Here is a 13383-nt window from a genome sequence, read left to right as displayed (position 1 = left end):
AAGCTGTCATAAAATTCCCCAAGTGTGGGGTTCGGGGACCACGGGGCAGCTGGGAGAGTGTGCAGGGGGCAGGCAGGCTCTGCGCCTCTTCCCACCTCTGCGCCACGCCCGTGTCCCTCTGGACGGTCACCTGTGTCCTCTAACAGATCCTTTCGTCACAAACCAGTGGTGAACCTACATGCTCCCCGAGTTCTGTGAGGCGCTAGCAGACGCAGTGACCCCACAGAGCCGGTGTGGGGACCTCCGATCTCCAGTGCGTCGGTCAGAGCACAGGTGACAAGCTGGACTTGCCATTGTCCTCGGAAGCGGGGGAGGCTGGTGGGACTGGGCCTTACCTGTGGGGTCTAACACCATCTCCAGGCAGAACTGAGTTGAATCGCAAGACATCTGGCTGGGGTCGCAGAGGGTCTCCTGTGGCGAGGACCCCCCCCATTTGGTGAGCAGAGTGTCCTAAATCGTGTCCAGTGGCAGCAGTAAAGGAGACCCAGGGGAGAGAGACCCGCAGGGCAGAGCTGGGTTTTCCCCACACGGGCAGAAAGCTGAGTTTTCATTTTCACCTGTGTCCCCCTTTCCAAGGAAACGTCCAGAGACCTTTCTCCCTAATTCCGTGAACATGTCCAGGCTCCCCGTTCGCCTGTCAAAGGGTGTGGTCAGTCCCCTCCTGCTCACTGCAGGGATTTAACCAGGCATGTTCCCTCCTTCCCGGATGTGGCCGAGTCCTCGCTCTTCTCACCGCGGGAGCCCGGGGGCTCCACTGTCCGCGACTCCACGAAGAAATCAGGCCTCATACCTTCCCTTCCTGTGGACTTTATCAGTCTCAGTATTCATCCCTTAATTCATGGACACAGGCCCCTATGTCCACCAAGTTTTGTGGACGTGGTGGCCTCAGTCCCCTCTTAGCTTATGGACATTGAACGGCCACCTGTCCCTGCAGCGTGTTCTGGACAACAGGCGGGTCATTTCCCTTATTCCTTGACCTTCGTCACTGCCCACTTCCCTCCTTCCGCGGACCCATCCAGCCCCCACCCCATTTCCCCCTAAACTGTGGGAACAAGTCTTCCCACTCCGTCTCCCTCCGATGCAGGGACGGAGCACTGCTCCCGTGGACGTCACCGGCCCTGTTCCTCACCCTCCGTGGACGGGACCAGGATGCTCGGTTCCACCCTTACTCTTGCACAGAAACAGCTGTTTTCCCCTTAGTCCATGGATGCGGCCAGGACGCCTGCTCCTCCCTTAGCAATGGAGTTGATGAGGCCGCCCATTTCCTCCCGTTTCCTCTCGTTTCCACGGATGTGTTCGTTCCCCTTCTCGCTTTCCTGAGACGTGACCAGGGCCCTGCTCTCCCCTTGTCCTGTGGGAGTCAGCCCTCCGATTCCCCTAGTCACGGTGCGGCAGCCGAGACAATGCCCCCCAAGACACCCCAACCCCGACCCCGGGAACCTGCGAACAGCACCCTAAAAGCAAGGTGGTGAGGTGCGCAGACCGTCGTGGGTTTTCCAGACAGGCCCTGAGTGCTGTCCAACATCCGCGCAAGAGGGAGGCAGACAGAAAAGGAGGCCACATGACCACAGAGGCAGAGTCTGGCTGACGAGACCACGGGCCAAGGACGCCCATCAAACCCTCGTCCCGCACCTGCTTTCATCATTGAAGGGAGGAGCGCAGCGGCCAGAAGTAAAGCACGTCTGTTTGAAGATACAGGTGACCGCCGCCCTCCCTGGGACGCAGAGCTTCCCTCCTTGGGCTCCGCCGTGAGCAGACTCCCTTCCCCGGCGCCTGGCCACGCGGATGCGCCGTGTGCGGGCTCACGTCGTTTTGGAAACCGTGAAGGAGGCCACCCTGACTTGTTTGATGTGCTGTGTTCTGATAAGACGTGAAACTGCTGAAAACCAGGCTTCTCCAGAGCAGCTCCTCGGAGCTACAGTCCTCAGTGCGGCTCGAATAAAACTCTCTTCTATTCTGATTACAGGCTGGTTACTGACTGTTTGCATGGACAGTGTCATGCCATCAACTGATCTGCAACTTGATCCCAGTTGGTCAACTGCCCCACAACTGCCCTTTCTCTGGAGCAGAACCCGTTTAGGATCCCACCTTGCTGAGAGTTCTAAAAGTTGGGGGAGCTCTTACGGGCTTCCGGGCACAAGTGATGAGGTTCAGGGCACACTTCCCCCAAATACGGCACCTTGGCTTCTCCCGTGTCTTAAGGTGGGGGAGTTTGAGAAGACGGCAGAAGCAGGGACGTCCCTCTGACCTCCCCGCTCCCTTCTACCCTGAAGCAGGAGTCAAATGTCCCAAGTGAAGGGTGCCCTCTCTGGACCAGGAGGGCAGAGAAAGCCTGGTGAGCAGAGACGGCGATTCAGGGCCAAGAAGGCGGCGTAGACGCACCTGCTGCCCCTTCACCCAAACCACGCCGAGCCCAGCCCTCTGCTCTCTCTTCACAGGTTTGCTGTGTGTTTGCTGCAAGGTGTAAAAGCTCCCTGCTCTGGTCACTTCTTTGCGTCTTCATCCTCTTTGAAAGCTCTCACGTACATGTCCAAGGTCAGTAACTTTACATGGTTGTCTCCTATTAATCCACCTTACGTCAGTCTAATTCTTAGGCCGAGACAGAGACCCGAAGAAGGGAGAGGAAATTCCCCTCCCCTACTCAGTCTTCAGGGCTTCATTTCTGAGTGAGGCCCACAACTCAGTCCTCCCTCACTGAGAGGCCAGGGCTACTTCACAATGCTCTGCGGGGCCACACCTAGTTGGCAAGACCTAGCACAGGGGCCTGCAGGCACAGCGGGACCCAGGAGACAGAGCTCAGCGGTGAGGGGGCAGAGAACCATTCTCTAGGAGAAGCACGGGGCGGGGTTGATGACGGGGCTGGACAGTTGAAACCCACTGTAGGTAAGCGGAACGTATCACTCCCTGTCCCGTGTCCCTGATGCCTCGCATCCCAGTTCAAACGTCACCTTCTCTGTAAGCCTTCCCTGAGGCCCACCAATGGCACTTCTCTGTCCAGTCACCTGTGGGGTCTGTCCTGGGGGCCGTCCTCCTCACCAGGTGTAGCGGCAGGGAGAGGGTCTTGCCCGCTTGGCAGGTGTTTAGAAGTGACACCTGCTGGAATCACGGGAGAGCCCAGTGGGTGTGAAAGGAGGGTCGGGCCTCCACGCAGGGAGAGTCCCCCGGTGGGTCCTTCGGTCAGATCATGGGGCCCCTGGAAGGAAGGGGTGTCAGCCTCTGTTTAACTGCAGGCAGAGTCTCCGGGGCAGCCGGTGTTGGCTGGCGAGGGCTGCGGGCGGGGACAGCGGCCAGCGGACGAGGCCGGCCCCTTTCTACCTGGAAGGCACCGCAGTGAGGAGGCCACAGAGATGGGAGCCGGATGTGGGGGGCACCCTCTGCTGCTGCTGGTGGCCCTGGCCCTGGCGGCCAGGCTGGGCCGGCCTCAGAGGTGGGGCGGCTTCCAGGAGAAGTCCACGAGCGCGAAGAACATGAACTCCACGCTGGCCTTCTACACGGACGCCTACAACAACAAGAGCAACGACTCCTACCTGTTCCGCGTGGACAAGCTGCTCCGAAGTCAGGTGCAGGTGAGCGGCCAGGCTCCCGCTGCGGGGATGGGAGGACCCTGCAGGGTGGCCCAGCCCCGGAGCTGCCTGAGCACCGAGGGGCCGGCCGAGGCCGGGGGCCGGACTGTCACTCTGGTCTGAGCAGACATGTGCCCTGAGTCTCACAGCGGCTCTTCCAGCGCTCGACTTGTCTTTCGCTCTGAAATGAGGTCCTGCCGAGGGACAGCCAGCCAGGAAGGTTTTGTTTCCCCCGTTCGTCTCGTTTGGCAAAACACAGATGTTCTCTGCAGGCCCCTCTCAGCCGTGGTTCCCACGTCCAGGGCTGGAACATCCGCTCGGGGACTTTCTGGCCGTGCCCCTCGGAAACCTGGGCTCACACAGAGGGCCTCCAGCCACGTTATGCGGGAGCCGGGAATTACCAAGGGATTCTGGGGAGCAGGGAATCACGGGGCAGGGACAGGCTCCAACCAGATCATCTCTCCTGTTTCACATATAAAGCTTCTCTGAAGGATAGTGTTTGAGGGATAACAGAGGAAAGCAAAGCTGTTTAAAAACCACTTTTGTTTGGTCCAACCTGCCGTCAAGTTTAGACAGTAAGCCATGTATTAGAGCAGAGGCAATAACACAGCTTCATTCGGTTAACTGGATTTGGAAAGATCACCTGGCTGGGAGAAAAGGGCCCGGCCTGAGAGCGGGGCAGTGGGCACAGAGAGCAGCAGAGGGGGTGGGCGGTGCCCGTGTGACACTGGTGGGCCTCATGGGGTGTGCACGGCAGCCTGCCCTGAGCCCCCGCTCCTGCTCAGGCGAGCCAGGGACACTGAGGACGCTTGGCCACAAGGTGGCGGCCGTCCACCAACGTTCTGCCCCTGTTGGCGTCTCCAGGGGCCTGCCGTGTGGACTGGGTCCATCACTAACAGCACCTAAGGCGGCTGCTTACAAGCAGCTTCTGATGCCGTTCAGGCCGATCAGCGGTCAGAGGGGACGTGCCCCTTGCAGCGGGGTGACCCAGGGCGAGGGCCCCTGGGCCCCCGGCACCTGCTGCCCTGCGCCGGTGGGCGCGGAGGTGCACGCAGCGGGCCGGCTCCACTGGGCCCCTGGACCCCCTTCACCCGTGAAGACCCTTCACTGCCGTGATTGTTCCTGTTCCTGTTTAATGGCCAGTCTAACAACGAGGCAGCAGACACCTGGCACGCCGAAACGTCAGTGAAATCCACACCGATGCTCCGGCTTCCGTGTATGTGCGGGTCACACGTGCTGATGTCAGGGTGGACCTCTTGGTCTGAGCCTTGCGGGCCGGATGGAGCTGCCCTTTGATGGACAGCCGGGCCCTGGTCCTGAGGTCTTTTTGGTGGACGCGGGACCAGGCCGGCGGTCCTGCCCTCAGGCCCCTCCCCCGCATGCTCTGCCTCGAGGTTTCTGGGGCTCTGTCCGCCCCCTCTGTCGCCACCACAGAGAGTGCCTGGTCTCCTCGCTGGTTCGACCACTGAGTCTGGGACAAGGCAGCGGGGCCCTCCCCCGAGTCTCTCCCCTCGCCAGGTGGATGATCCAGCGCACACGCTCACGTGGGGTCCATCTGTTGGCCTGTTCCTCCTGGGTTTGGGGCTTCCGGCCACAGGGGGCCTCCCCAGTGTCTCCCCATCTAGTCCTGGCAGCCTGGCACTCGGACATGGGAACAGGAGCCAGGGCCTGCACTCTCCGTGGGTGTGTGCACACCTGGGGAGGAATTGGTGCCACGCCACCCCGCCACCCATTTTCTAGGGAAGGGAACTGAGACCCAGGAGGTGGACGGACCTGGTCCCGGGCCCAGGGCCAGGGGAAGTTCCTCCGTCTCCTGTTCTCCCCCACACCACTCACGCTGCCTCTGAGTGCTTTCCTGCGATTGGCTAAAACATGTCCTCATTCGTGGTCGTTGAGCTGATCGACAATTTGTTTTGCATGTTCAGTGGGTGCACACCTGGGCAGGCACTGGGAGAGGAGGAGCGCGTGCGGCGCACGGCCGCAGGGGCCCAGGAGGGGGTGGGGAGTGTGCTCAGGTCAGCCCGGTCCCTACACCCAGGCCATCAGCTGTGGTGCCAGCTGCTCGGCCGTCAGGTCAGGTGTGGCAGGAAGGACAGCAGGGAGGGGGGACAAGGTCATGGTTCCACGCATCCTGAGGACCACGCGTGCAGGCCAGGGCTGTGATGGGTCCCGAGGAAGCAGGAGACGGTGAGAAGCCACCTGTGGCTGCAGCGGTGCGCTGGTCCAGAGCAAGGGACAGCTCCGCACGCTCTGGGCGCTGACGGGGCCTCGGCTGCCACCACGTGTCCTCCCGCCGGGAGGGGAGGAGGGCGAGCCCCGGGACTCCTGGGCCTCCCTCTCACCCCAGCTCCGGGGTCAGAACTAACAGCTCTTTTCTGGGCAGCTGACCACAGGAGTGGAGTACCTGGTCACCGTGAGGATCAGCCGGACCAAGTGCAAGAGGAATGACACAGGCACCCGCCCCTGCCCCGTCCAGAGCAAGAATAAGCTGAGGAAGGTGCGCCCGCCTGCCCGCCCGGGAGCAGGGTCTGGAGTGGAGTGGATGGGGTGGCTGGGGCGGGGCGAGGGCTCAGCCCAGGGCTGGCATGGGGGGTGGGGACGTGAGGAGGGAAGCCCTCTGGCTGGGCCTCGCCCCACCCTGGGCGGCGCTGCGCTGGCCCCGGCCTCCGGCCACCAGTCCTCACCCACCTGGCCCTCTCCCCAGCCCTCAGGCGGGAGCAGAGCTTGCTTCCCTCAGGGACCTTCTCTGGGTCTTGGTCAGCACCCCCAGGTCCCTGTGGATTGTCCAGTCGCCTCCCTATCTCCCAGCCTCTGCCCTCTTCCTGGTCCCTCCTGGTGGCACCCCCTGCCAGCTGGCAGGCCCAAAGGGCTCTCCCTGTCCCCAGGTGCAGGGGTGCCTCTCGGGGGATGCCTGCTCCGGCTCCTGAGTGACTGGGCAGGGGAGCCTAGGATGACATTTCTGTGCTGGCCGACAGCCCCCCTCGCCCCAGCATGTGACAGTGAGCACATCCGGCCTTGCCCACGTGGTCACGTGGTCGTGTGGTCGGTGAGCAGCCTCAGAAGTGGGTCCGGACTCCCCCAGACTGCGGTGGGGGGCGGGGACTTCTGTCGCCTTCGGAAAACGTTTCCCTGAGAACTGATGGTCCGTCTTCTCTCTCCTCAGAGCTTCATTTGCGACTTTCTGGTGTACACTTTGCCCTGGCTGAACCATTACCAGCTTTGGAACAACTCCTGTCTGGAGGCCTAAGTGCATGTGTGCAAAGTCTTTGATAAACCTCAGACGGCAGCACTGTGTGCTGTTTATTGTGGAATCTGAAAGGCCCTGTGTGCCTGGTCAGGGTCTCCGCACACAGCCCCACTCGCACCTGGAGGCACGCTCACACGCGCCCACACGCGCAGGCCCACGGGGCACGTACACACTCAGCATGCATTTGGGGGTCTTTGGGCGGCTGCTGCGGTTTGAGCAGGAGGCTGCTAATTCTTTGGGGGCCTGCTAACTTTCCCACCTCCAGCCCGTATCTCTGAGGCTGTTCCCGATTCAGGCACGTCCTGACTCTGGCCTGACCTTGGAGAGCCCCGTTTCTCCCCCGCACACGTCCAGCTCTGTGACTGACTCCCAGGACCTGGCAGGCGCAGAGTTGTACTCAGGGCTGTGACCTACCGTGGTGAAGGACGCAGACAAACTGAGCAAAGGGAGGAGGCCAGCAGGGAGGAGACGTCCGGGGCACAGCACGGGGTTCTGGGTCCCCTCCCGGGGCAGCCACCCAGGACGCGCCTCAGTCCTCCAGGAGTCAGGTGAAATGTTTGCCAGGGATGCTCCTTGGGGCTCAGTGTCCCGGGGTTTCCCTGGAGCTGCTCACACAGGCACCCTCTGTCCAGCGTGGACCGAAATGGCAGGTTCTGGAAGGAAAGCAGGTGCTGAGCATCAGTCCTGGTGTTTGCACAACATGGACCCAGTGAGGCCCCGATCACTTAGGGGAAGATTTAGAGCCACGTCAGGAACTGTTTACCATCCTAGCTCCTGGGTTCCGGCCAAGGCCAACTGTGCAAGCAGGCCTCTCCGAGGACCCGGTCTTGGGCTGGCTGCGGGATCTCTCCTTGAGCCTCAGACATGCTCACCGCTGGTGGCATCTTCCCTCACATAACTCATAGTCTGGCAGAAAGATGCACCCTGGACCACAAATGGGGAGCGGCTGTGGGCTGTGAGCTGCCCCCAGACCAGCTGGTCCCTCCCCGGGGCCTGGTCCCACCAGCACAGTCAGACCAGCCACCTGAGAGAGAGTTTCCAAAGGGGAGGAGTGGACACCGCAGGCAGCACAGGTCTCCCCAAGAGCCCTGGGGCAGAGGGGAGGATGGAGGGAAAGGGTCAAAGGCGGTGAAATTCTCCTGCCAGCAACACAGAAGCACCCAGCTCTGAAAGGCTGATGTCGCTGGGGGCTGCCTGCGCCTGCATGGCCTGCCACCCCCACTGCCTCCCTCGGTCCACGTGACAACCCGATGAAAGAGTGGTTTACGTCCACGTCACTGGTGCGGAGCTGCCAAGGGTAACCTCTGTCGGATCGCAGCCGAGCGCAGCCCACTGGCTGAAGTCTTAGAAGTGGACCCCCACAGTCACAGTCTTCTGTCTCTGGCTTCTGTCTCACGAGAGTTTCTGAATCCGTCCGCGTCCTGTGCACTGTGGCTCACGTGTAGGGCTGTGTAGGTTTCCCTCGTGTGAGCCTACTGTGACTTACCATCCATTCTACTGGGGGCCGGCCTGCGGCTAGTTTCCAGCTTTTGACAAGAAGAGCATTAAGAACAACCTGCATGGTCCCGTCTGAGAGGGGACAGGCGCACGCGTCTCCGCTGGGACGGCCCTGAGAGTGGAGTCGGTGGATGACAAGACGTGTGTGTGTTCAGCCTTCAGCTAATTTACTCAAGACCTTTGAACATTTTCTAATTATTTGATCTATGTCTGTCAGTTACTTCATTATTGATTGACATCCGCTCAAAGTCTGACTTCTTTTTTTATCTTTTATTCATATGGCCACATGGCTTCATTTCTGTCTTTATTTTATGTAGTTTTATATTGACACTCTCACCTTTTTCATACCATTTTCCCAAACTTTATGACTTTGCTTTGAGGTTTCAAGGCGAACTCTCCCCTCCCCACCCCACCCACCCACCTTGCGTTTTCATAAACACAACTAGGAAGGCAGGTCTGGGGCAGGCACCTGTGACAGGAGTGGGGAGGCAGGCCCTGACCTCTAAGAGACCAAGACAGGTCTTCTTATCAGAGAGAGGCAGAGAGGGCTTGGCAGAGACGTGTGGAGGATGAGGCATGTGGAGACGGAGGCAGCGATGGGGTTGTGTGACCACAGCCCGCAGCGCCAGTGGCCACCAGAGTCGGGAGGAGGCAAGGAACAGATTCCAGCCCAGAGCCTCCGGGAGGAGCCCGGCCCGGCCGACACCTCTGAGCTCAGGCTCACGGCCCCAGAACTGTGGGAAACACACTTCTGCAGCTTTAAGCCACCAAGCTGGCCGCCTGTTACAGCAGCTGCAGCAGCTGATGCCCTGGGTCGTCTTCTTGCTTCGTCCACCTCAGACTTGGGGGTGAAGAAGCTGCTAGCATTTTGCCTAACGTGTAGACAAAGACGCCTCAACCAGAGCTCGCTCTCTGCTGTCCAAGGGCCAGGAGGGGGGCGGCCCTGCAGGACAGGAAACACTGGGGCAGCAACGGCTGTGCCCCAGCCAGCTCCGCAGGAGGAGGGGAGGGTCCACGGCCCCGGCCGAGCCGAGGCCGAGCCGGGCGCCTGAGCTTTCAGCCCCTCGGGACCACGACCAGGAGCCTGACACCACGTGGGTGAGGTGTCAGAGACGGCCGGCAGGACTGCCATCCCTGCTGGGGGCCGCCAGCCCCCCACTGCCTGTGCGGATAGAGAAACCTCCTGGAGAGTCTGGAGTTTGGTTTCTCCCCATGGCGGGGGTATCAGAGGAGGCAGTGGGGAGCACAGGCCTGGGGGAGCCCGAACTCCACCCATGTCCAGTGTGGTGGGAGCCCCAGCCTGGGTCAACAAGCCACATGGGGACCTGGGCTCCCCCCACCAGGGCCCTGTCAGAGGGGCTTGCTAGAAGACAGAGAAAGACAATCCAGAGTTATCATACGAACATGTCCAGGTTTTAACAGAAAATCACCTGTCCTGCTAAGAGCCAGGACAGTTTCAGCTTACACACGAGAAGAGGCAGTGAGCAGGTGCTCACGTAGAGATGACGCAGACGTCAAAATCATCGGATGGAGGCTGCAAGGCAGCCATCATGGAAATGTTACAACGAGCCATTATAAACCCACTTCAAGCAAATGAACACGCAGAAAGTCTCAGCAAACGTGAAGAAACTCGGCCAAGGAAGAGGAGCTACAAAGAAACCAACGGAAATCTTAGAACTGAAAAGTGCAGTAACGGGGATGAGACCGCGTGAGGGGGCCCCCCAGGGGAATGGCGGAAAAGGGGTGAGAGTGACCTGACTGCAGAGAGAGCAATGGGGACCAGCCGCTCGGAGCCACAGTGAGGCCAGCACAAAAGGTCTAACCCAGCGAGCCCGGAAGGAGAGGAGAGAGAGGGCTGAAAACCTGAAGAAGCCATGGCTGAGGACCTCCCCACTGCGGCAAAGGGCCTCGACATGAGATTTGAGACACTGCTGGAATTCTAAATATGACTAAACCGAGGAAGTCCACACCCAGGCACGGGAGGGTCAGACTTCTGAAAATTAAAGACAAAGAAAAAAATCTTGAGAGCCATGAGAGAGAAAAGATGCCTTATCACTGAGAAAAGAAGAAACCGAATTGGAGTGGCCACAGATCTCTCACCATAAACCGTGGGGGCCAGAAGTGGCATAACACTATCCAGGTGCTGAAAGGAAAAAAAAACTGTCTGCCCAGAATCCTATGTCCACCTAAAATATTGTTTAGGAGCGAAGGGGAAATCAAGTCATTCTCAGGTGGAGGGAGATGAAGAGAATTTGCCCCAGAAGCTCCGCCCGCGAAGAATTGGTAAGAGCTCTCTAGATGGAGAGGGCTCTGTGAAAGGGAGACTCGTAAAATGTCAGAAAGAAGACCCTTAAAAAGTAAAACTTTGAGTAAATGCAATAGGCCTTCCTTCCTGTGAGTTTGTAGACTATGTTTGATGGTTAAGGCGAAGATCAGATCATTGATGTGGTTCCTGATGTATGTAGAAGAAACAGTTCGGACGCCCGGAAACAAGGGCAGACAAAGGGAGGGAAACGGCCACACGACTGGTAGAACACTGACCCCATGGTCCGAGGCGCACGCCCGTGATGGGACCTCCAGGCCGACAACGGGAAGGCTGTGCAGAGACACGCAGACACAGTGCAGACCCACAAAAGCAAAACCCTGAAAAACGTTCAAGTAACTCACAGGAAGAATAAAGAAAACAGAAATAAAAAGCAGAGAGGACAGAAAACAAAGAGCAAAATGGACTTAAGCTCTGACGTGTTAATAATTCCATGAACGGCACATACAAACTGCGTGTAGACTGTCTAAACACACTGATTAAAAGACAGACATCGATAGTGAATTTAAAAAGTGGCCCAACTATGCACCGTCAACAAGAAACTCCCTTCAGATATAATGGTGTAGGTAGGCTGAACGTAAAAACATGAAAAGTTACATTATGCAAACACTCATTGAAAGCAGCGTTAATATCCTGCTTTCTGTATATTAATATATTAATACCAGGAATGTGTTGCATTTCTATACACTAACAAGGACATATCAGAAAAAGAAATTAAGAAAACAATCTCACTTACCATCACATCAAAAAGAATTAAATACTTAGGAATATAATCTACCTAAGTCGGCAAAAGACCTGTACTCTGAAAACTATAAGACACTGACGAAAGAAATTGAAGACGACATAAACAGATGGAAACATACACCGTGCTCTAGGACTGGAAGAATCAATATTGTTAAAATGGCCACACTACCCAAGGCAATCTACAGACTCAGTGCAGTCCCTGTCAAACTAACAATGGCATTGTTCACAGAACCTAAACAAAAAATTGTTAAATTTGCGTGGAAATACAGAAGAATCCAAACAGCCAAGACAGTCTTGAGAAAGAACGGAGCTGGAAGAATCTGACTTCAGACTGTGCTGCAAAGACGCAGCAATCAAAACAGCACGGTGCTGGCACAAGCACAGACCCACAGGTCAACGGAACAGCATAGAAAGACCAGAAATGAGCCTGTGCGCTTTGGTTAACTGATCTCTGACAAAGGAGGTAAGAACAGCAATGGAGAAAAGACAGTCTCTTTGGTAAGTGGCGCTGGGAAAACTGGACAGCTGCCTGTAAAAGACTGAAATTAGAACATTCTCTAACACCATATGCAAAAATAAACTCAAAATGGATTAAAGACTTAGATGTAAAACCAGATACTATAAAACTCCTAGAGGAAAACATATGTAGAACACACTTTGATGTAAATCACAGCAATATTTTTTCCCATCTGTCTCCTAGAGTAATGGGAATAAAAGCAAAAATAAACAAATGGGACCTAACTAAACCTAAAAACTTTTGCACAGCAAAGGAAACCATAAACAGAATGAAAAGACCACCTATGGAACGGGAGAAAATGCATGCAAACGATGCAACCAAGGGACTAATTTCCAAAATAAACAAACAGCTCACACAGCTTAATGTCAAAAAAAACCAAACAACCCAAACAAAAAATGGATAGAAGACCTAAATAGATATTTCTCCAAGGAAGATATACAAATGGCCAACAGGCACATGAAAAGGTGCTCAACATTACTAATCAACAGAGAAATACAAGTCAAAACTACAATGAGGTATCACCTCACACCAGGCAGAATGGCCATCATTCAAAAGTCCACAAATGACAAATGCTGGAGAGGCTGTGGAGAAAGGGAACCCTCCTTCACTGCTGGTGGGAATGTAGCTTGGTGCAGCCACTATGGAGGACAGCATGGAGATCCCTTAAAAAACTAAAAATAGACTTACCATGTGATCCAGCAATCCCACTTCTGGGCAAATATCTGGAGAAAACTATGATTCAAAAGATACATGCACCCTAATGTTCATAACAGCACTATTTGCAATAGCCAAGATATGGGACCAACCTAAATGTCCATCAACAGATGACTGGATGGAGAAGATGTGGCATACATATTATATATATATATATATATATATATATATATATATATATATATATATATATATATAATGGAATATTACTCAGCCATAAAAAGGAGTGAAATATTGCTATTTGCAGCAACATGGATGGACCTAGAGATGATCATACTAAGTGGAGTAAGTCAGACAGAGAAAGACAAATGTCAAGTGGTATCACTCATATGCGGAATCTAAAGTGATACAAGTGAACTTATATACAAGCCAGAAATTGGCTCACAGACATGAAAACAAATTATGGTCACCAAAGGGAAAAGGGTTTGGGGGAGGGATAAATCAGGAGTCTGGCGTTAGCACATACACACTACTATGTATAAAATAGATGAAAAACAAGGATTTACTGCACAGCAGTAATAACCTATAATGGAAAAGAATTTGCAAAAGAATATATGTATGTATATGGATAACTGAATCACTTTGCTGTACACCTGAAACTAACACAACATTGTAAATCAATTATTACTTTTTAAAAAAAAAAGAGAAAGCAGGAGAGGCTATATTAAAATTGGATAAAGTTGATCTTGGAGCAAAGAACATCTCCAGTGATAAAGACCAACATTTTGATACATCCACTCTGGAAAACAGTTCGCTAGTTTCTTTTTTAAAAATCCAT

General features: G+C 55.5%; 1 protein-coding gene and 1 long non-coding RNA gene across 4 annotated transcripts; both read left to right on the top strand.

Moving 5' to 3' along the window:
* The first annotated feature begins 192 nt into the window (after positions 1–192).
* LOC140687224 (uncharacterized) lies at positions 193–2530 on the top strand. Of its 2 annotated transcripts, none has more exons than XR_012061397.1 (3): positions 193–273; positions 361–436; positions 2439–2530. It is a non-coding gene; the product is annotated as an uncharacterized lncRNA (long non-coding RNA). The 2 variants fall into 2 exon arrangements; XR_012061396.1 differs by lacking the exon at positions 2439–2530 and adding an exon at positions 1501–1954.
* A 242-nt stretch (positions 2531–2772) lies between these two features.
* On the top strand, positions 2773–6849 carry CSTL1 (cystatin like 1). Of its 2 annotated transcripts, none has more exons than XM_006205010.2 (4): positions 2773–2883; positions 3231–3566; positions 5947–6060; positions 6727–6849. In XM_006205010.2, the coding sequence occupies exons 2-4, from the start codon at positions 3348–3350 to the stop codon at positions 6808–6810; spliced, it is 417 nt and encodes a 138-aa protein (XP_006205072.1). In that variant the 5' UTR covers positions 2773–2883; positions 3231–3347; the 3' UTR covers positions 6811–6849. The 2 variants fall into 2 exon arrangements, with proteins under 2 accessions (XP_006205072.1, XP_072799642.1); XM_072943541.1 differs by having other exon boundaries at positions 3214–3566.
* Positions 6850–13383: the final 6534 nt, after the last annotated feature.

This window comes from Vicugna pacos, chromosome 19 (genome assembly GCF_048564905.1).
Source record: "Vicugna pacos chromosome 19, VicPac4, whole genome shotgun sequence".
Taxonomy (NCBI): domain Eukaryota; kingdom Metazoa; phylum Chordata; class Mammalia; order Artiodactyla; family Camelidae; genus Vicugna; species Vicugna pacos.
This window is presented reverse-complemented; position numbering and strand designations above follow the sequence as displayed.